Below are 25076 nucleotides of genomic sequence, written 5' to 3' on the forward strand. Positions count from 1 at the left end.
ACATTTGTAATTTTGTTGACGATATAATGCAGAATAAAATCAATCGGCTTACTGATGACGTAGCAATAAACGGCCATTGGAAATATAACTTGTGGTTGAACTGTTTATATGGTAAGCAGTAACAATTTGAGGACAAAGTGAAGATATGTGATTTCAAGACTTATGTTGCTCTAATGTTATGTTCTGACGATGTTAAGCAATCTGTTAAACAGGGTGAACATAAACTTGATCAAGAAGAGGAAGACTTTGTCATTAAAGAATCAAGCTTGTCTGTGTATAGTTTAAACCGATTTGAGCTGAGAATTAATCATTTTACGCTAATGCAGGAAATAATGTTTATTAAATTTGAGGCCACTTGTGGCGACCTCATTCGTCTTGGTTATTATTATTAATTTTTATTTTCCGTAAATTTTATTCTAAGATGATTTAATTTTTTATTTTACTATTTATGTCCTTATATTATTTAATGGTGTATTTTAATATTTATTTATTATAACTTTTTAATAGTATACTTGGTTTATTTTACGTTAAGTACTCTTACTCTGTAGTGGAAAGTACGAGAAGTAACGAGAACGATCTAGCGGAGTGAGGGGTTGTAGCAGGGTAGGGGGGTGACGTCAGCTGACGTGACGAGTGGGAGGCGGCTGCCAGCTGTTTGCGAAGGGAGTGTGTGTTTGACTGCCGGCCGCGGAACTACTCGTGGATAGAGGAATCGCCTCCCAGCCATGGGCAAGTTGTGTTACATTACGTGAGCAAGAATTAACGGAAATATGACGGTAATGCCATGGCATGTTTGGCGAAGCGAAAAACGTGGTGGTACACGAGCGCGCGATGGTGTGTGGCTAGTGCACGGGCCACAGAAGCATTGCGCTGCTAGAAGCGCAAATAGTGAGTGGGGTTTACGCCCAACCCCGCGAGTCACCGGCTTCAGAGGTATGCTTCAGTACCAAGTAAGTGTGAAAACTGGATTTTAGTACTTTATTTTCCCGGCTGGTATGATTTACAGAAGATGTGTATTGAAAACAGTGTGCGGCGACGGGATTTATTGGTTGGATTATATAGACTAAAGAACGTCATAATTTCGGTTCTCCCCCCCTCCTCCGTAATAGACTTTTTTGGGACTTTTGATTAGTATTAATTATACTGCAAGTAGGTCTGTAAACCAATTTTGTTACACTGTGAACGTAATTATACCAATTTAAATGGTACCTAGAATTTACCTTTTAAGTCCCTTTGCCTTTTTACTGGATTTAAGTTTGAGCATCTTTGGTTTGGTAATTCATTATTATACCTATCACGATAGAGTTTCCAGGACTGTCGGTAAATTCAGTATGCTAATATTTTTTTTGCGCACTTGCCAAATGTTAGCTCAGTCGATGCGCGTCTGGTAAACTTAATTTCTTTACACTCTCATTATCAGTATGTCAGTGGTGACGCGTACGCGGGACTGAGTGGTGGGTGCGGACGTGTGCAACTACCCCGGTATAAGGGGTGTTGGCCACAAATTGTTATCTTTCGCAAGTTTTTCTGAAGTAATGTAGAAATTACATAATAGATTTTTTATTGGTACCATTATTGGGTTTTATTTCTGGAACCCGTCATTTGTTTATTTTTTTTATTGATCAAGTATCGGATGGAGAGGATTTAATTAATCTTAAAATCAGTTGGTAATTTATTTGAAAAATTTTCCCGAATTTCTTCGTTAATGATTATGAATTTTGGAGATGGTGGTCATAACGACTTACTGGATGCCGGTTGCCAAGGACACTAAGCTGTTTTAGGACATTTAAAATGATTTATTGAATTTTTTTTGCATAAAACTATAATTTTTTCTTAGCCAGGAATCGATCCAACAACCGTATGCGTGTTTTATTAATATTTTATGATAGTTAGATTAGTAAAAATTTAATAAAGTTCAATTTTTTTCTCGATTTTCTAGCATTAAAACTAAGGATTTTCAAAAAAGCAAACGTAACAAATTGTGAAACAAAGTTTTTTAATAATTAATTTATTAATATTAAAACTTTTAATAATTTAAATTTTTTCCTATTAATATCTCATAGTAATAACGGATTTCCAAGATTTCTGTCTTTACGTCATACTAGCTGGTGATATATATACACAGGTATTAGTTAAGGGACATCAGTCTGTTAGCGTCTTACTTGGAGGTAGGATCTGTTGTCTTTTTTTTTTTTTTTTTTTTTTTGCGTTTTCGGGTTCGAACCAAAGACTCCGAGTTCCTTGATTAAAGTGCGTTTCTTTAAATATTTTTTTATTAAATTTTGATTATTTTTTTTAATTTAAATCTTTTTCCAAATTTCTGGCTAAAAAATTACGGATTTTTAGAATGGCGTCTGTAACTAAAACTGAAACGGTGACGTCATATTCCATGATTTAGTCAGAGGCTTATGGAATGCTGTTTATTTGAATTCTGAAGCCACATTTTGGCCTCAAAACCCCGTTGGAATTGTTAGGACTAAAACGGGAAATTTTTTTACTTTAAGTTGGGAATTTTTCCCTCGAAAATGTGAAATGTTTAGTCATTCTGAGTCAATTTGAGTCATTTTTGAGGAAATTTGACTACAAAAATGATTGTCATGACGTCACAATCCATGATAGCGGTTCGGCTCCACGGCTCCACGCCCTGAACCCTGTGTCCGGACATACATATTTGTACACTACTGCAGATTATTCCCGATGGCCACCAATGAGACAAGCCTCAGCAGTTGGTTTTGCTGATTTTAGTTTTGTATTTGGCAGCCACTGACTGATCATCTTAAAAACTCTCTTAGCGAGAAAAGCCGACTTGGAGCGAGTATCCTTAGTTTGGGTAATCAGTACATGAACTTACACAACAATCACCTCCTAAAGTACACAAAACAAATTAGCGAAAAATGATTATTTATTTTTTGTAACGCATGTTTGTTCATGACGACCACCAGTTGGGTGCGATTCCTCACTGTGATCCGACTTTGTATTTGTGTCTGCATACAGGAAGTGTTGCTTACATGAACAAGCATTTGATGCCTAAAAAGTGTTTGACTTGATGTAAGTTTTTGGCATACGCCATTGCTAAGAAATTTCTTACAATGGCTTATGTCCAAAAACTTAAATCAAGTCATGCACTCCCATTGCACAAATCTTTCAAAGATAACATCAATGCCCGGTATGGACCCGGTATGCATATTTCTCTGAGGACGTTGGAAAAGAAATTAATTTCCTAGCAATGGCGTACGTCCAATAACTTACATCAAGTCATGCACTCCCATTTCACAAATCTTTCAAAGATAACATAAAAAGTGTTTCCTTAGAAGTTACAGCTTGATAATTTTTTGTTCATTTTCAGACCATGACATTAAATATACATATCGAAAGCCATAAAATATAAATGCATTAAGACAAATGATAAAAATTCTATCATTTGATGAAGAGAAAATTGTATTTTTTTTAAGTGTTTAAAATGTCGAAGATCTCATAAAACATAAAAACAAATTACAGTTAAATATTCTATTGTTATTTTAAAAAGATTATTTTAAATTTCAAACGAATTTATATAGGGTAAACATAGTACAAAATATTAACATAGGCTTTTAGTGGCTCATTCAAGTTTTAACTTAATATTCTTAAAGAAACACGTTACGAATTATTTCAGGTAAGTTAAAACCACTCAGGTATAACTAAGCTTCTATAATTGTTCTGGTTTCACAGAGAGACCGCAGCAGGGTGTGCCTGATGTGGCATCAAGTACTGATTACCCGCCACATCTTCAGCCTTGTCTGTCTACTGTTAGCCACCGCCGCAGCGCCTGTGGCTCTTCTACTGCTTGGCATCTTCGCCTGCTATCGCAGCGGTGTCCAGGTCGCACTGAAGGTCATGCTTGGCAGCAGGTTTGCAGGCCTTATGGATGGCGTGGATGCGGTCTGGGCCATGGAAGACGAGTCATCCAAGTCTGTCGTCAATGTTCTCTGCATGCTGAAAGTGGAAGACGAACAAGAGGTAGAAAACCTGCTGTTGACATTGCAGCAGGCCATAGTCACGCGATTCTTTGCTCCTGCTAACCGTTGCCAGAAACTTATGCACTTCCGTCGTCAATCAATCCTGGGATACTTCTACTGGGAACGGCAGAAAGAACTACAAATAGATAGGCACGTTCGTTGGATGCCAGATGGTTCGCGATTGGAAAACGATGGTTATTTTTCTGAGCAAACCCTAAGCGTAGTTGTATCCAAAATTGCGAATACGAGACTGCCTGCTGATCACGCGGCGTCATGGGAAGTTTTGGTAAGTCATCGACCAATGGCGAAGTGCCCCAGTGACTCACTGCAGTCCATGGAGGAAGGGGATAGCTGTCATAAATATCCAGTTCTTTTCAGAGTACACCATGCGGTTGGAGACGGCGTAGCTTTGGTGCAGCTGATGATGAAGGCTCTCACTGGCGACATGCCAGATATTCGAGGGAGATCAGTTATTCAACGAAATTGTGTCTTTCCTGATGTAGGCATTAATTCTTGCAGTAGTTCTTTTCCAGAAATAATTAATTCATCAAAAAACACAAATAATACCAAAAGAAAATATGATAAGTTTTCCGGAATGCCAAATACATTAATAGCAAAAAATGACTTTAGTAATCTTCAACTATCAAATATTCAGATTAAACCTGCAAACAAGATGTTTACAGACCAGAATCTTGAAAAGCATTTTGATGCTTCAAGCACAGAAAATTCTGAATGTAATTTTTTAAGAAGTGTTAAAAGTAAGAGTAAATTATGTGTAGCAAAACCATTTCAGTTTCAATCAAATAACGTTTATAGAAGAAGTAACATAAAAATCCCCTGCTATGCTAAAGATAATTATACATGTTTCGATAAAACAATTATAAAGTCTGAATCGATGAAAAGATATAGGTCTAACATGGTGATGTATTTCCAAAATTCATCTCTATTTACAGATTCAACTATGCAGGATGAAAACATTGTAATCAACAATGAAAAAACTTACAAAACGAAAGATATTTTGAGATTTAATACCTATGAAACTTCAGATATTCCTTTCACTGAAAATTATGTTACGTTTTCAGATCCAGAAAATGATATAACTTTAGAAACGAATAAATATGTTAGTTCAAAAATGCAGCAAAATGTCTATTCAAAATGCCAGATTTTGGACAAGAATGTTACTATGGAAGATTCAGACGAATCTTGTTTTTATTTATCTTCAAGTTCTGACTCTTCTTCTACAAATAATTTTCAAAAATATCGAGAACCTTATACCGAAACCAGTAGTAATTTATTTTCGTGTAGTAAATTTTTGAGCGAATATGTGCCCTGTGGTCTTAAAACTAAGGAAATTAATAATAGCTCTATGTACTGTACGGATGATATTAGGCCTCATTCATCAGATTCCGAAAGCAGACCAAGTTCACCCATCAGCCGACCTCTTACACCGACACCATATTCTTTATTTCAAGAGATTAGAGTTTTGTCACACGCTAGCACAATTTCTAAAACAAATAAAACTTTTTCATCGAGATACATTCATGCCAGTAGTGGTACTAGGTCAATTTCAACAGAAGACATACGTTACAATGCCGTTAAAAGGCAAGTATCTTCATGCAATAATCTAAGCAAAAGCGAAAAATCGGTGATAAAATCATGTTTATTGCCTACTATAGATAAAAAAACTTTGCAAAACAGTTTTTCAATTTTTAGCACAGACAAATTTCTGAAAAATAAAAAAATGCTATCCTCTACTAAAAGAACTTCACCCCAAAAAATTAAGTCCCGAAATCACTTTGAGGAATTGTTTCCTCCCGATAAGTTGAAACACATTAACAAGGTTTCCAAGAGTTTAACAAAAAATTGTGTAAGTGGCTTTTGGAACAATAAACCTCATTATTCCTCATTCCCAAAAATAAGAAAAAATGCAGCCAAAGACTTCAAAACAAGCACAGGTAATAGTAGCCATTACACAGTTGTTCCTATAGACTTAATAGGAAGATGGATATATGATAAAGCCATGTTTTTTTTAAATTCTAATAAAATGTTAAAATTTACAGAACCAAACATGAATAAAGTAAAAATACTTATAAGAGAAAATGTTCTTACTAAAAAGAATGATAATGATGACTCAAAATGTTTTTTAAAGTTATTTTTGACAGTAAAAAGTGCCTTTAAAAATATTAATATTTTTAGAATATTGCACAGTTTGGTTATTTTGATATATGCTCCATCATCTTTTATACAACAAATGCTCATGAAGGCTTCAGACAAGAACTGCCTTCATGGGCCAACTCTGTCTGGAAAAAAGATTATCACATGGTACTCTGACAACTCCATGCTACCGACCAACAAAGAATACAAGCTCTTCAACACGATCAAGAGAATTAAGGCTCGAGTCGCATGCGAAGCCCGCTTCACTGACATTTTCTTGGCAGCTGTGTCCTCTAGCTTAGAAATGTACTTCCACGGAAAGGGGACAGATGTGCCAAGCAGTGTTAACGTGATATTGCCGCTCAGGATGGAACCTATGCCCAAAGAACTGACAGGCAACATTGAAGGAAGAAGCATGGCAAATAATACACACGCATCAACAAACATAATAAATACTCCTGTAGATAAATTTATGAATAATATGCATAGTGAAACAGGACCGACAATCATCGACCTTCCTGTGGAGATTGAGGCTCCGGAAACAAGTAACCAGTTCTCTGTAGCCCTGATGGCACTCCCAATAAGCCAGCCAAGCATGTGTGCGTTTAAAGATCTGGTGAAATCTTACTCTTATGAGGCGAGACTACGAGCAGTGTGCGCGCAGTCGGAGCTTGTCCGCAACTCTGTTGACTACCGCATAAACTACTGGCTGATGAAGGTGGTGGCTGCTCTGCTGCCAGTACCACTCCTGAGGCCCGTACTTAGCAGTACCCAGAGCACTCTGGTGGTCAGCAACGTGAAAGGACCCTCAGAGAACATCTACATCGCAGGCTACAAGCTGGGAGACATGGTGTTCTGGGTTCCTAATCGTGGCACTACAGGTAATATTCCATATTAATAAATCAGTAGGTTTGTCTGTATGTCTGTAGTCAGCGTAACACTTAGAGACTAGGACTAGATGCATTAAATTTGGTACGTTGATTCTCCAAGATTGATCGTTTTGCTTCTCTAAAACATATTTCAAATTAACTTTTTTTAAACGTTATTCGTACATTTTTCACGGACGAACTACTGGCACGGCTGTTGCAATGTTGACGACGCTTTCTTTATATCATGTCAATGGCTATTGCAATGACGATGGTTCATCCTTAAAGGAAAATAGCACCTTCATTGCTGATGCCTCATTCATGTTAGGATTTTAGTTGAGACTTTCTGTAATAATTTTCATATCATACTGACAAAATATTTGTTACATGACAATGTAAAGTCCCTAAAAAATCGTACTATGTGTTTATATTTCCTCCCGTTTATTATAGTTCTAATAAGTTTTTTCAAAAGTTGATTTTTCTGTTTGAGGTGTGGCAATGGTGTATGCACGAGGTGCGGCATGTATACGGCTTAATGAGCATTGCGAGTGTGTTCTGCATCAGACTTCAACAGTGAAACGCGGGTACATTAGTTAGTATTTCATAAATGAATTGTAGTAAATGAAGCGCTGACGGCTCTCTGTATCGATATGTATACAACAGCTGGCTTCACTACACTTTGGAATGTCAAATAATGAGGTAATACAAATAATTGTAAAATATCTTGTTGGGTGCCAAATAACTTTGGTACCTTTTTGTCACATTTTAACGTATAATGATGCTCAGAGATGACAAATAGATTTAGGATATATTGTCCCAAGGTCAGAGAATTGTTTCCATTTAAATACATACGCTGTAATGAAGTATATGTGTGTAGGAAAATAAACAAAAAATAATTGGGTGATAAGATTAGTAACAAAAAGATATGTAAACAAATGCCAGAAATTTTAATAATAAAATTTATGTACGTATGGGCAGATGTGACAGATTATTAGTACGTTAACTTAACACACATTACTCTTGTACACATACACCGAGTTACTGTATGGGCCAGGAATCTTGCGAGCTGTCAGTGCGGCGGTAAAATGAAAAGAGGGAAAAGAGGGAAAAGAGTTGATGAAGGTCGACAGGGGAAGTAGCGGATGAAGTGGAAGGGAATGTAATGCAGGTGGGGATTCCGTCTCCCTTCATGCGTTACTAACCGTTTGAAGTATATTGTCTGGTAGTGTGCGACGAGTAATAGAGCCGAATATAAAGCGTAGGAAAAAGTAATAAAATTATTCACAGCAAAGAGAGAGAAATAATTAGTAACGTAATATTAATATGGGATCAAGAAGCTCGTGAAAAATGCCTTTGTATTTCTATTTACAAAGCAACGGAATGTGCTGCAAACCATACAGATGTAAGCAAAGCAACAGTAATGCTTATTTGGAAGAAACATATTGCTATGCCAAATGAACCGCATATAACACTAGGGAATATGAGGTAAGCAATACATTTAATACATGTGTAATATGCATCAGTGATGTTAAAAAAAACTAATTATCATTGGTTATGTTAATGTACAAAATATAATAGACGTGCATATGTTAATTTTTTTTATTATTAAGATTGCTTCAATTTAATTTTTTTATGTGCTGGCCACAAAAAAAAATGCATGTTTGAGATCGACAGCTTCGATAAACATGTTGTAAGAGACACAATTCAGGAATTATATGCGGTTAAAAACTTTTTTCCTACAGTACGCTAACTGATTCCCGCATTAAAGGAAAAGATAGGTTGGCAGTGAAGTCCTTTGTCGCTAAAGAGATTACTGCGATGTATGGGCTTCGTTTGAAAACTGTGCAAAGACAGGCAGCGTTTGTTATTCGAAATAGCTAATATAGTGCATGGTGCTCCAAGTACCTGACACAAATTAGATAGTGTAGGCCTGGCAACGCAAAAATGACTTAACGGGAGTAAGTAAACGAAATGCAACCGAAAGGCTAGTATTTGTTCCAGTTGTGAATTTCTCCCAGGGAGATTATTGATGTTTGATGTACGAGTCAGATACGATAGTCGGGGATTATTACGGGGAAATGAATGCTACTAATTTCGAAAAATGGCTGACAGAAAGTGTTCTACCAAACCTACCGCCATCTTCTGTTGTATTAATGGAGAATGCGCCATATCACTCCAAACAAGGCGATAAGACTCCTTCGAAATACAGTACATAAAAACGAAATGATTATATGGCAAAAATGCAGAAGTGTAGAGTCTGATAAAAAAAAATGCTGAAATGTATGTTTATGGAACTAGTAGAAAAACACAAACCAAGGAGAACATATTTCCTGTTGATCGACTTTAAAAAAAAATGCAGGACATTGTCATTCGACTCCCACCATACATGTGTGAGTTCAACGCTACTGAATTAGCGTGGGCAAAGATAAAGAGGTGCATTCGGGAATGTAATACCGTGGGAGAGTTCTACTGACGCACACACTGGATGCTGTTAACTCCGTAACAAAGGATGACTGGCTAGGCTACTGCAATCATATAGAAAAATTAGTAGATGAATACTGGAAGATAACATACATTGCAATGGATCAGTTCTCAATAAATTTACATGACGACAATGACGATGACGATTTCCTTTAATTAACATGTAACAAAGTAACGGACTACAGTGATGAAAATAGTGAGACTGACAGTGCTACATCGTGTATCAACCTTCGTAAGAGCTGGTATTTATTCTTTGACTTATAGAGATTTGGTAATATTTTATGTTTGCATATTGCCTCGTTTCATATGAATGAGAGGTGCCATGTGTTCAGTGTAACAGCATGCAATTTTTTCTCTTGTTACGTTTTAACTGATGCACAGTTAAATGATGCGTTTTCATTACTGCACTGCATATTTTAGAACGCCTAATACACAGCCGGGCCGTGCCGAGTTCCGTGCCACAGCTTCGTTCTGCCGAGCCGTGCCGAGAAATGTTTGTTGTCGGAACTATAAGATGCAGCTCGCTACATTCGTGGTCCCTACAGTACAAATGCATACAGTTAATTAAATAAGTTACTGAATAAAATAAATTTAGCTTAGTAAGACTGCATAAGCATAAACTTGAAAATCAACAGGAAATTTGCGTCGTGCACATAGAAACTATCAAAATGTCGCTATATAGTTAGCAAAATTCATACTGACAAAGAATTTTATATCGTTTCAATAAATAAAATGCCTATTCTCAGCTATCTAAAAGTTTTATCAATGCCAGGATTTTTACAAATATTTAACTTTGCTTTTCTATTTGTCGGTCAAGAAGAATCAGGTTAGGCTCAAAAACTCTGTATATCTGGACTACTGGTGAGTACAAAACAAATTAACTGTGTAGTTACCGCTTAAAGGCCGCAAAATATATGTTCGCACATTTAAAGTCCCGGAAATTGATTAAAACACTCTGCGTTTCATGGGTGTAGATCCCTTATAATCCATAACCCTTTCTAGGGTTCGCCTTCACTATTCACTGTATAAGTAATATAAAATGTCAAAATTAGCAAATTCTAGTAATTTTTGCTAATAACGATTCTACACTCAAACACTTTTTGTGTATTTGTACAATGGCATAATTTTTTAACTTATGTTCAAATTCCTAATCATTCAAAGATGTGGCACAATTAAATACAGCATCCCGATAGGACGTCTGTGACCTCAATCCAACAGACGAAAAATGCAGAAAACCTTCAATTTGGACGTAAATTAACACAAAATACAAATTATAAATCCAAATTTTTAAATAAAAATAGTTAGAAACAATAAAACACCCGAAACAAATATTAATGTTAAAATAACAATAACAAAAATTCTGCCTATAGAATGCAGACTGGTCGAGTGCCATATAGTATAGCAGTTCACAGGGCGGTGCTATTTAAAATTTAAAAAAAATAACAAATGACAATATCTGCAAACAAAAAATAATAAAAAACCTTGAATAAACAGTTTTGAATTGACCGCTGTAACTCGTTATGTAATATACAACTGTTCATGTAGAAGGGAAAAAAAAATCAGATCTGTAATGTGATTGCAGTTCTTTTTGTACCTTTTACACACCTAGGTAAAAGTCAAAACTGTCAAAATTTAGGCTCGCTGCTTGCCAACGATAAAACAATCTTCGCGCGCTCCTATGGCAAGCACTTTTCATACAAGTAGTTGGAGGGCGACCACAGGACTGCGCAGTCCTGCACGTCACTGCGGCGAGATTTCCCGCGCTTTTGCGACAGCGGGATCTTGGTTTCTGCTTCTACTGCTCTGACGGCCTCGAACATGCGGCATGTATATTACACAGCTCCAAGGTAAATGGCATCATCGATAGGGATGCGGGAATGTAACAGGCGAGGACATATTTACAAAAATAGATGGCTGTAGACAGGAAATAGCGTAGCAGAGCCCGAAGCGGACATCACTACTACAAGCTGTCCCACAACGGCTATTGGCGGTCGCAGGCAGTCTGCTCCGAGTTCTCCGGCCCTGGATCACAGCTGTGCCGCTAATTCGAAACATTTGACAGAAACTAATTTTTCACCTAAATTCCTTAACATCAACTGTGCGACGATCTTATCGCGCATGCGCCCCCCCCCCCCCCCCTACTTTTTCCCTTCCTCCTAGCAAGAAGGTCGCAACCAGCAGACGCATGGTCTTCACCTGCTGTCACCCGCGCGTGATAACACGCGGCTACAGTAGTATAGGAATGGGGCTACTAGATCAGGATGCAGGATGTGGTGTCTGTGGTGTTTTCCGCCATCTTGGATTGTGACGTCACGGCAGCCATCTTGGATGGTTGTGACCTTGACCTTTGACCTTGACCTTGAATTTGATCCTCAAAATCCGCCAAAATTGGGCAAAATTTGCCCAAAATTCCTCAAAAATCGCCAAAATTTCCATTTCTGTGGAAAAAAGTTCCGCCAAAAAATTTCAAAAAATTCCACAAATTAAAAATTTATCTTTTCGAGGGAAAAATTTCCCGTTTCGAGGGAAAAATTCCCGTTTTTAGTCCTTAAAAATCCCAGCGGCTGAAAATTCCTAAAGCTGGCTTAAGCATCCTTAACTCAAGCCTCAGTTAAGCCATTTCTAGGAATAAGGATGTCATGGCAGCCATTTTGAAATATGACGTCACCGTTGCAATTTCCGTTACGCCCGCCATCTTTAAAATCTTCATTTACTATCCGATTTTAATGAATTTTTTTAAAATTTATAAAAAAATTCAATTAATAAAATTTTAATAAAAAATATTTAAAAAACATACGTTAACGACACGGAGCTCGGAGTCCTCGGTTCGAACCCGACGAGGTCAAAAAAAAAATAAAAATGGCGACAGATCCTTCCACCACGGAAGTCACCTACAGACTAACCTACCACCACTTTTTATCATCATCTAGTATGACGTCATGGCCGCCATCTTGTCTTCGATTCTGGAGACCACCATCTTGTTTTCGGCTGCTAGAGTACGCTGACGCCATGTTAGTTTAGTTCTTATCCGCTAGAGTGCAGTAATCATTAATTATTGCTGTGACACCCGCCATCTTGTCATCTGGCCGCCATCTTGAAAATCCGTAATTATTTAGCTAGAAATTCGGGAAAAATTCCAAAATTCATCAAAAAAATCACTCATTAATTTACAGATTGATTCGATCAGTTTCAGTCCTTGGTTCGATACCCGATCGATGCAATAATGTTTAATTTTATGAAAAAATAATAACTTCAATAAGCCACGTTCAACATTCTTAAAGAGACATTAAAACCTTTACTGTCATCATTATCCTATAAGCCACCAACACCAACATATTGGTAATTCATAATTTTAATGCTAGAGATTCGGGAAAAAGTTCAGATATCATTAAATAAATTTCCAATAAATTTACTGATTAATTAGATCGACTAAGGTCCTTGGCACGATCCTGGACGATGAAAAAAATATCAGTTTAACATAATAGTAACAGGTTAGAGAAATAAAACACCACAAAGTCTTTTACAAACATAATATTTATTACACAATTTCTATTCTACTACACGAACACTTACGAAAGCCAGCAAATTTACAATCATTTAGTTCCGCAGCGGTGTGAAATGACTAATTCTTAGCTCCAATCGGTTTATACTAGAAAGAGTCCAGCCAGAACCTTTACAGACATAGTCCACCTCTTCTTGACAGAGTTTCTGGATACCGTTTTTAACAGTTTGCTTCACATCGTTAGAACTGTAAATTACTGCAGCCGATGTCTTGAATGCACACTTCTTCACTTTGTCATCGAACGGATATGGCTTTCCATATATACAGTCCAACCACAAGTTATATTTCAAAGGTCCGTTTGTTGCTACATCATCAGTAAGCTGATTGATTATCTTCTGTCTGATATCGTCAAGAAAATTACAAATGTCCTTCGACTCACCGAACGTATTTAGATAATAGTAGTCTTTCAACGTTCCACGAAATGCAGACTGCGCCAAGTAGAAGCCATTATCGTTCACTTGTAATGCTCCGAACACAGTCTTAGGTTTAGTTCCATGTTCAGACGTCATAACAATCGGTTGCTGGGCATCTGTTCTTTTGGTTGTACGCTTTCGTGTCTCCAATCTAAAGCGAGGAGTCGAAATGTCGGCAGGTAGTTCAACAGTAGGAGCACAGACTCCACCTTTACATTTTTTCGCATGATGTCGCAAACTGTCAATTCGAGTAAACCATTTAAGGCACTCATCACATCGAAACTTCATGCGAGAAGGATTCTTCGTACATTTGCTCCGCTCATGTCTTCGTGCATCATGGGAAAATGCGAACGACGTATCACAGTAACTGCAAGGATACCGTGGTGATGAAGACGATCCTTTCAGACCCGATCCAGATCCAGACGTTGCAACAGTAGTACCATTTCCAGGCATTCTCTTATGCACATCGATGCATCGTTGTTGCGACGAAACCTTTACTTTCTGCCGCACAGCAGGACCTTTGCATGCCTTCATGTGCGTTTTCATATTATCTTTTCTGGCAAACTGCTTATGACATTTCTCACAAACAAACATTTTACGATATAGGTTCTTGACACATTCGCTCCTCTCGTGTCGTCGAGCATTGCTGCTGTTTGAGAAAATCTTGTCACAGTAACAACACCGATGTTCGTTAGTTGTTGTCGATTCGGCATCCATTGAAGCCTCCATCGAGGGCGAAACGAAGTTCGTCGAGTTTTCCTGCACAGCCAGCACTACCGGCATTAAAGTCTCTTCTGCTGGTGGTATCGCGTCTGATGAAGTCTCCTCCAGTGTTGTCACCGTGGTTGTCAACGGAATCTGCTCCTTCTCCGTCGTAGCTGTCGTCAAGGTTCCCGTAGTCGACGGTACAACCTCCATCGAGTTCGACGTTAAAGACGGTAAAGATGCCATCGAGGTCTCAAGAACAGATAATTGACACGACTTATGCACCAGAAGAAACAAACTAGACGATCCTTACACCGCCGACGTCAGTAACAAACTGAGCGATCTACTGTCTAGGACTCGCTTATATACATGCACCGTATGGAATAATACGCTAGTCAAATCAAGAACCATGTACAATAATACTAGAGTCAAATCTACAAAATTAAAAAAGAGGATCATTTGATCGAAAAAAAAAATTCGATCTCTCCAATATACGCCAGGCTCCAAGAGCTACAATTCACGTCATCAGATCCATCTACATTTTGCTCCTATGCTTCAATTGACCATTAGCTGCAAGTTCTCCAACAGCTCCATCAGCTCCAACACGTAATGTACGCAATGTACGCGCAATACATGCAATTTACGTACAATAAATGTAATGATCACACAGTACACACAGGAAACGGAACGTACACACAGTACACACAGAAAACGGAACGTACACACAGTACACACAGGAAACTGAACGTACACACAGTACACACAGGAAACAGAACGTACACACAGTACACACAGGAAACGGAATGTACACACAGTACACACAGGAAACGGAACGTACACGCAATTTACGCAAAGTACACGCAATGTACGCAATGTACACAATATATGCAATGTACACACAATGACTACGCTTCGTTCGCGCAGGACAAGCATTTAATGAAAACGAAGCACGTTTGGACGGAAATTCTATAAAACGAAAGCTCATTTAACGAAAAGGAGGCACATTCTCTCGTTCATTCAACTTGGTAGGATACGATCGTCAATGATAAGTTAGGATATAATCTCTCCAACAGTCTATGAATCCAACAGTTTATATTTCCATTAGCCATCGACTCCAACAGTCATTGGCTCCAACAGTCATTGCCTCCAACAGTCATTGGCTCCAACAGCCTTTTGGTTCATCAGCTCCAATGATATTTGGTTAGAATGCTACGACTCTAAGAGACTATGAGACTACAATTCTACGAGTGTACAAGACTCCTCCAACTACCTTCAAGTGTACAAAGCTCCAACTACTTCAGCAGCATTATGTTATAAGATTACATGACTGTTTGTTTACATAGCTACAAGTCAACGAGGCTACTTGGCTACGTAGCTACAAGTATACGAGGCTCCAAGCCATCATGACTACGCGACCACGAGCCATGAGGTAACGAGACTACGTGACTACGGGTATTCAAGCTTACGAGACTGCGAGGCTACAGAGCTACGAAGCTTCTAGAACATAAGTTTACGAGACTGCGAGAATACAGGACTACAAGTGTACACGAGTACTTGACTACTTCTTAGCTTCATCAGCTCCAAATGGCTCCAACAGGTCCAACAGCCTCCAAATGCTTAACACAGCTCCAAAAAAAGGCTCCAAATGCTCCAATAGCCTTCAAATGCTTGACAGCTCCAAATGTCTCCAGCAGCTCCAAATGCTCCAACAGCTCCAAAAAAAAGGCTCCAAATGCTTAACACAGCTCCAAATGGCTCCAAATGCTTGACAGCTCCAAATGCATAACACAGCTCCAAATGGCTCCAAATGCTCCAAACGGCCTCCAAATGCTTGACAGCTCCAAATGTCTCCAGCAGCTCCAAATGCTCCAACAGCTCCAAAAAAAGGCTCCAAATGCTCCAACAGCCTCCAAATGCTTAACACAGCTCCAAATGGCTCCAAATGCTTGGCAGCTCCAAATGCTCCAAATGGCTCCAAATGCTCCAAACAGCCTCCAAATGCTTGACGGCTCCAAAAGGCTCCAAATGCTTAACACAGCTCCAAATGCTTCAAAAGGCTCCAATTATCGCATCTGTCTTCGTCGGCAATTTCTCTTTTGCTCCCACTGCTCCAACAGCATTATGTTATATGATTCCATGGATACTTTGTTACGTAGCTACAGGTCTACGAGGTTCCAATGCATCATGTTTACGAAGCTTCCAGAACACAAGGTTACGAGACTGCAAGGCTACAGGACTACGAAGCTTCCAGGACACGAGGCTACATGGCTACGAGACTACATGACTCTAACTGATTACAATAGCACCACTCAGTGGTGAGAGTTAGGTTATCTAATGCAAAGCAAATTGATGCAAGTAGTCTGGCTGTCATCAACAGATGTAGCCACGTGTTGCTTGCAGGTGAATATTAATTAGTTATTTTATGTGGGATGCGGGATGCTCACTAACGATCGCAAAAGAAGGAGGGCTTCGCTAGACACCAAGGAGAAGGAAGTTCGTCCATCCTGTTAGTGCTTCTTAGATTTCTCAGAGATTATTTGACTGAATAATGATATATTTTTTTAAATTTCCACCTGATAAAAATTTACAAGTGCTGATTTATTGGCAGAATTTCAATAATTAAATGCAACCTTGAATAAAAAATGACATGACTCATTAAGTAAAAATTCTTCATGCAGAGATCAATTCCTCATCAGTAACCAGAAGCACTCGGAGAAAACCATCAGATGTCTAGTCAGGAATAATCAGGAGGACACGGAGAAAACCATCATAAAATTAGCAAGAATAATCAGCAGCACACGGAGAAAACCAACAAAATATTGACAAGAATAATCAGGAGCACACGGAGAAAACCACCAAAATATTGACAAGAATAATCAGGAGCACACGGAGAAAACCACCGAAAGTTTTCTTTGATATCATAAAATTTCAGGAAAAAATAGTAATAAAAAATTAAAAAAAATAAAATAAAAAAATACATAAAATTCTGGCTTGTACTAGAACTCTATCTTTGTTCAACAATGAGAAGTTCACAAGCTAGCAGAATCTGTTTATGTATTTTTTTATTTTATTTTTTTTTAATTTTTTATTACTATTTTTTTCTGAAATTTTATGATATCAAAGAAAACTTTCGGTGGTTTTCTCCGTGTGCTCCTGATTATTCTTGTCAATATTTTGGTGGTTTTCTCCGTGTGCTCCTGATTATTCTTGTCAATATTTTGTTGGTTTTCTCCGTGTGCTGCTGATTATTCTTGCTAATTTTATGATGGTTTTCTCCGTGTCCTCCTGATTATTCCTGACTAGACATCTGATGGTTTTCTCCGAGTGCTTCTGGTTACTGATGAGGAATTGATCTCTGCATGAAGAATTTTTACTTAATGAGTCATGTCATTTTTTATTCAAGGTTGCATTTAATTATTGAAATTCTGCCAATAAATCAGCACTTGTAAATTTTTATCAGGTGGAAATTTAAAAAAATATATCATTATTCAGTCAAATAATCTCTGAGAAATCTAAGAAGCACTAACAGGATGGACGAACTTCCTTCTCCTTGGTGTCTAGCGAAGCCCTCCTTCTTTTGCGATCGTTAGTGAGCATCCCGCATCCCACATAAAATAACTAATTAATATTCACCTGCAAGCAACACGTGGCTACATCTGTTGATGACAGCCAGAACTACTTGCATCAATTTGCTTTGCATTAGATAACCTAACTCTCACCACTGAGTGGTGCTATTATAATCAGTTAGAGTCATGTAGTCTCGTAGCCATGTAGCCTCGTGTCCTGGAAGCTTCGTAGTCCTGTAGCCTCTCAGTCTCGTAACCTTGTGTTCTGGAAGCTTCGTAAACATGATGCATTGGAACCTCGTAGACCTGTAGCTACGTAACAAAGTATCCATGGAATCATATAACATAATGCTGTTGGAGCAGTGGGAGCAAAAGAGAAAATGCCGACGAAGACAGATGCGATAATTGGAGCCTTTTGAAGCATTTGGAGCTGTGTTAAGCATTTGGAGCCTTTTGGAGCTGTCAAGCATTTGGAGGCTGTTTGGAGCATTTGGAGCCATTTGGAGCATTTGGAGCTGCCAAGCATTTGGAGCCATTTGGAGCTGTGTTAAGCATTTGGAGGCTGTTGGAGCATTTGGAGCCTTTTTTTGGAGCTGTTGGAGCATTTGGAGCTGCTGGAGACATTTGGAGCTGTCAAGCATTTGGAGGCCGTTTGGAGCATTTGGAGCCATTTGGAGCTGTGTTATGCATTTGGAGCTGTCAAGCATTTGGAGCCATTTGGAGCTGTGTTAAGCATTTGGAGCCTTTTTTTTGGAGCTGTTGGAGCATTTGGAGCTGCTGGAAACATTTGGAGCTGTCAAGCATTTGGAGGCTATTGGAGCATTTGGAGCCTTTTTTTGGAGCTGTGTTAAGCATTTGGAGGCTGTTGGACCTGTTGGAGCCATTTGGAGCTGATGAAGCTAAGAAGTAGTCAAGTACTCGTGTACACTTGTAGTCCTGTATTCTCGCAGTCTCGTAAACTTATGTTCTAGAAGCTTCGTAGCTCTGTAACCTCGCAGTCTCGTAAGCTTGAATACCCGTAGTCACGTAGTCTCGTTACCTCATGGCTCGTGGTCGCGTAGTCATGATGGCTTGGAGCCTCGTATACTTGTAGCTACGTAGCCAAGTAGCCTCGTTGACTTGTAGCTATGTAAACAAACAGTCATGTAATCTTATAACATAATGCTGCTGAAGTAGTTGGAGCTTTGTACACTTGAAGGTAGTTGGAGGAGTCTTGTACACTCGTAGAATTGTAGTCTCATAGTCTCTTAGAGTCGTAGCATTCTAACCAAATATCATTGGAGCTGATGAACCAAAAGGCTGTTGGAGCCAATGACTGTTGGAGGCAATGACTGTTGGAGCCAATGACTGTTGGAGTCGATGGCTAATGGAAATATAAACTGTTGGATTCATAGACTGTTGGAGAGATTATATCCTAACTTATCATTGACGATCGTATCCTACCAAGTTGAATGAACGAGAGAATGTGCCTCCTTTTCGTTAAATGAGCTTTCGTTTTATAGAATTTCCGTCCAAACGTGCTTCGTTTTCATTAAATGCTTGTCCTGCGCGAACGAAGCGTAGTCATTGTGTGTACATTGCATATATTGTGTACATTGCGTACATTGCGTGTACTTTGCGTAAATTGCGTGTACGTTCCGTTTCCTGTGTGTACTGTGTGTACATTCCGTTTCCTGTGTGTACTGTGTGTACGTTCTGTTTCCTGTGTGTACTGTGTGTACGTTCAGTTTCCTGTGTGTACTGTGTGTACGTTCCGTTTTCTGTGTGTACTGTGTGTACGTTCCGTTTCCTGTGTGTACTGTGTGATCATTACATTTATTGTACGTAAATTGCATGTATTGCGCGTACATTGCGTACATTACGTGTTGGAGCTGATGGAGCTGTTGGAGAACTTGCAGCTAATGGTCAATTGAAGCATAGGAGCAAAATGTAGATGGATCTGATGACGTGAATTGTAGCTCTTGGAGCCTGGCGTATATTGGAGAGATCGAATTTTTTTTTTCGATCAAATGATCCTCTTTTTTAATTTTGTAGATTTGACTCTAGTATTATTGTACATGGTTCTTGATTTGACTAGCGTATTATTCCATACGGTGCATGTATATAAGCGAGTCCTAGACAGTAGATCGCTCAGTTTGTTACTGACGTCGGCGGTGTAAGGATCGTCTAGTTTGTTTCTTCTGGTGCATAAGTCGTGTCAATTATCTGTTCTTGAGACCTCGATGGCATCTTTACCGTCTTTAACGTCGAACTCGATGGAGGTTGTACCGTCGACTACGGGAACCTTGACGACAGCTACGACGGAGAAGGAGCAGATTCCGTTGACAACCACGGTGACAACACTGGAGGAGACTTCATCAGACGCGATACCACCAGCAGAAGAGACTTTAATGCCGGTAGTGCTGGCTGTGCAGGAAAACTCGACGAACTTCGTTTCGCCCTCGATGGAGGCTTCAATGGATGCCGAATCGACAACAATTAACGAACATCGGTGTTGTTACTGTGACAAGATTTTCTCAAACAGCAGCAATGCTCGACGACACGAGAGGAGCGAATGTGTCAAGAACCTATATCGTAAAATGTTTGTTTGTGAGAAATGTCATAAGCAGTTTGCCAGAAAAGATAATATGAAAACGCACATGAAGGCATGCAAAGGTCCTGCTGTGCGGCAGAAAGTAAAGGTTTCGTCGCAACAACGATGCATCGATGTGCATAAGAGAATGCCTGGAAATGGTACTACTGTTGCAACGTCTGGATCTGGATCGGGTCTGAAAGGATCGTCTTCATCACCACGGTATCCTTGCAGTTACTGTGATACGTCGTTCGCATTTTCCCATGATGCACGAAGACATGAGCGGAGCAAATGTACGAAGAATCCTTCTCGCATGAAGTTTCGATGTGATGAGTGCCTTAAATGGTTTACTCGAATGGAAAGTTTGCGACATCATGCGAAAAAATGTAAAGGTGGAGTCTGTGCTCCTACTGTTGAACTACCTGCCGACATTTCGACTCCTCGCTTTAGATTGGAGACACGAAAGCGTACAACCAAAAGAACAGATGCCCAGCAACCGATTGTTATGACGTCTGAACATGGAACTAAACCTAAGACTGTGTTCGGAGCATTACAAGTGAACGATAATGGCTTCTACTTGGCGCAGTCTGCATTTCGTGGAACGTTGAAAGACTACTATTATCTAAATACGTTCGGTGAGTCGAAGGACATTTGTAATTTTCTTGACGATATCAGACAGAAGATAATCAATCAGCTTACTGATGATGTAGCAACAAACGGACCTTTGAAATATAACTTGTGGTTGGACTGTATATATGGAAAGCCATATCCGTTCGATGACAAAGTGAAGAAGTGTGCATTCAAGACATCGGCTGCAGTAATTTACAGTTCTAACGATGTGAAGCAAACTGTTAAAAACGGTATCCAGAAACTCTGTCAAGAAGAGGTGGACTATGTCTGTAAAGGTTCTGGCTGGACTCTTTCTAGTATAAACCGATTGGAGCTAAGAATTAGTCATTTCACACCGCTGCGGAACTAAATGATTGTAAATTTGCTGGCTTTCGTAAGTGTTCGTGTAGTAGAATAGAAATTGTGTAATAAATATTATGTTTGTAAAAGACTTTGTGGTGTTTTATTTCTCGAACCTGTTACTTTTATGTTAAATTGATATTTTTTTCATCGTCCAGGATCGTGCCAAGGACCTTAGTCGATCTAATTAATCAGTACATTGATTGGAAATTTATTTAATGATATCTGAACTTTTTCCCGAATCTCTAGCATTAAAATTATGAATTACCAATATGTTGGTGTTGGTGGCTTATAGGATGATGATGACAGTAAAGGTTTTAATGTCTCTTTAAGAATGTTGAACGTGGCTTATTGAAGTTATTATTTTTTCATAAAATTAAACATTATTGCATCGATCGCGTATCGAACCAAGGACTGAAACTGATCGAATCAATCTGTAAATTAATGAGTGATTTTTTTGATGAATTTTGGAATTTTTCCCGAATTTCTAGCTAAATAATTACGGATTTTCAAGATGGCGGCCAGATGACAAGATGGCGGGTGTCACAGCAATAATAAATGATTACTGCACTCTAGCGGATAAGAACTAAACTAACATGGCGTCAGCGTACTCTAGCAGCCGAAAACAAGATGGTGGTCTCCAGCATCGAAGACAAGATGGCGGCCATGACGTCATACTAGATGATGATAAAAAGTGGTGGTAGGTTAGTCTGTAGGTGACTTCCGTGGTGGAAGGATCTGTCGCCATTTTTATTTTATTTTTGACCTCGTCGGGTTCGAACCGAGGACTCCGAGCTCCGTGTCGTTAACGTATGTTTTTTAAATATTTTTTATTAAAATTTTATTAATTGAATTTTTTTATAAATTTTAAAAAAATTCATTAAAATCGGATAGTAAATGAAGATTTTAAAGATGGCGGGCGTAACGGAAATTGCAACGGTGACGTCATATTTCAAAATGGCTGCCATGACATCCTTATTCCTAGAAATGGCTTAACTGAGGCTTGAGTTAAGGATGCTTAAGCCAGTTTTAGGAATTTTCAGCCGCTGGGATTTTTAAGGACTAAAAACGGGAATTTTTCCCTCGAAACGGGAAATTTTTCCCTCGAAAAGATAAATTTTTAATTTGTGGAATTTTTTGAAATTTTTTGGCGGAACTTTTTTCCACAGAAATGGAAATTTTGGCGATTTTTGAGGAATTTTGGGCAAATTTTGCCCAATTTTGGCGGATTTTGAGGATCAAATTCAAGGTCAAGGTCAAAGGTCAAGGTCACAACCATCCAAGATGGCTGCCGTGACGTCACAATCCAAGATGGCGGAAAACACCACAGACACCACATCCTGCATCCTGATCTAGTAGCCCCATTCCTATACTACTGGCTACACATACAACAACCACTTCCCCCCCCCCCTCTAGTACATCACCACCGCGGTCACTGCACTTTAAGGCCCCGCGCGAGTAAAACAAATTATAAATACTCATCCCACTGATTATAGTAAAACAGGGTGTAGACATTTACTACTATAAATGAAACATATAGTCCTCAGTATCATACAGTATTACTCTACTTCAATTTCCTTTATTTACAAACGATGTAAACATTATCATATCATTTATTTGTGTTTCCACAAACCTTTAAAATAATCGCCCATCAACGTGTCTAGCATTTTTTTATTGATTTCATGATCACTTAAGGGCGCCGTCTAGACGATGGAAGGAAGCCACTGTAGACATTTACCTCTATATCTCTCCTTTAGAAAGTACTTGAGATTTTCAATTTTTGTTTGGGCAGGAAAGGAATAAAAAGAACATTCGACGTCGGTCTGGTGGATTTAAATTGTTTCATACCCACCTTAACACTTTTGCGACCCCGCCAATATCACGAAAATGGCTCTTTTCAAACTATCTTTCTGTGCAGTAAAAATGGTCAGAATTTAAGGAACTCACCAGTCAGACGTGCCCTAGACCTTCTTGCATTGATTCCTGCATTTAAACAGGCATGTCACCGCGGAAAATCTTCTGAGGCACTAATAAAGGTAAACGTATGCACGGGCGAAACTGCTAGCCACCTCGTGGCGCCCTCTGTAGCTGTACCGGCAGCCGGCTGCTATCTCTCCCGCGGGGGGAGGGGGGGGGGATTGCCTTGCCTGCTCAGGGCGATAGTGGCCCTTCTCCTCGTCTTCCCCCTATCGGAGGAATAACTGAACAAGAACGTGTAAAGGAATTACGGAGTGATATTCACAATGGACCATTTCATATATTCGGGGACCATTCAAAGTGCAGTGAACGAGAATACTATTGTGATGGTTCTGGATGCACAGAAGAGAATATAGTTCCAAGTATGAAAAGTATGGGCAAGTGGGATGAAATAATGTCAGCAAATAATCTGGTAGTTCATCATGCAGAAAGTCTCTTGCAAAACATGACAACAAATAGAGCTGAGTCTTTTAATAATACAGTTGCAAAGTTTGTTAGTGGTAAAAGAGTCAACTTTTCTCTCCGTGGTGGATACCTTACCAGAAGTGAACTTTCCGTGATTTCGTGCAATGCAGATGGTAACGAACAAGCCGAAATTCACAAAAAAAAATTCACAAATCACAGTCCTGGTGAATATTCAAAAAAATATTTAAAAGCAAAAATATTCTGCTGAAAAAAGAAAAAGAGGCGCTTGGAAAACACCAAAAAGAAGACTAAAAAAAGAAAATTAATTTTTCAGAAGACTCACATTATGGCAATGTTTCTCAGATACCAGACATGAATCCTGAAGAATACGAAAATAAAAAAGAATAAGTTTTGAGAGGACTGCAGTGTGACAGCAAAAAAATTCAGGATATCCAGTCATCAACCACTGGACAAATGCACTGTATCTTGCTGGAACAGGAGCTGGGCTTAGTCATAATTCCTTCGGGACTTTTCATTGACGAAAATATACAATTTCTAGCAGCATCGCCTGATGGGCTCATTGGTAGTGATGGCATCATTGAAATCAAATGCCCTGCAACTGCCAAGACTATGCTTCCTGAAACGGCAATTCTGGAGAAAAAAAATTTTTTTTGTGAACTGAAGGATGGAAAAATGTATCTCAAGATCGGTCATATGTACATGTACCAAATTCAGGGACAACTCCATATTACAGGTCGCCAATTCTGCCCTTTTGTCGTTTGGACTCCAAAAGGAATGCTTTTTCAGAAAATCACAAAAGATGACCATTTCTGGGAAAGTTTAATGGAAGAAAAACTTATACAGTTCTACATGAATTCATTACTGCCAGAGTTATGGACCCAAGATACACCCGCAATCTTCCCATAAGAGAGAACCTAAGTAAATAATAGGTAGCAATTTTATTCAGTATCTTCTGTGGACTATGTAAGAAGAACAATATTAAAAATTATATTATAAGTACATTTATAAATAACATACATATATATCTAAGAAGGAAACAAAAACAATATGGAATTTCTTTCCATAACGGTGAAAGTGAGTTAACACATTCATAAGCAGAGGGATTGCAATGGGTTGAAAGGATTTATGATATTTACAAACAAGTTTTTGAAGATTTTATCAAGCTCGCTGCTCAATCTTACATTTTATTTGTCAGAACCACACTAACGTTTCATGATGTATTCCTTCAATGAAGATATTTAGAAAACACGGCGGTTTAATTTACAACTTAAATATTGGGTTTTACACTAAAATTTTTATAGGACTAGTATTTATACAGGTACTATGCCAAGTGTCATTCTGATTGGGAAATGATGTTTAGCAAGAAAACCAGTTTAAATGTGTTCGTGCA

The 25076-nt window shown here is 38.7% G+C and overlaps 1 protein-coding gene across 1 annotated transcript in view; it reads left to right on the forward strand.

The window, feature by feature from the left end:
• The window catches only part of LOC134527258 (uncharacterized), a 404697-nt gene that overhangs the window by 248249 nt on the left and 131372 nt on the right, over positions 1 to 25076 (forward strand). The window contains exon 4 of the mRNA XM_063359780.1: positions 3709 to 7030. Coding sequence (XP_063215850.1) covers positions 3709 to 7030 — 3322 coding nt within the window. The remainder of the gene's footprint in view (positions 1 to 3708; positions 7031 to 25076) is intronic.

This window comes from Bacillus rossius, chromosome 1, assembly GCF_032445375.1.
Source record: "Bacillus rossius redtenbacheri isolate Brsri chromosome 1, Brsri_v3, whole genome shotgun sequence".
Lineage (NCBI taxonomy): Eukaryota > Metazoa > Arthropoda > Insecta > Phasmatodea > Bacillidae > Bacillus > Bacillus rossius.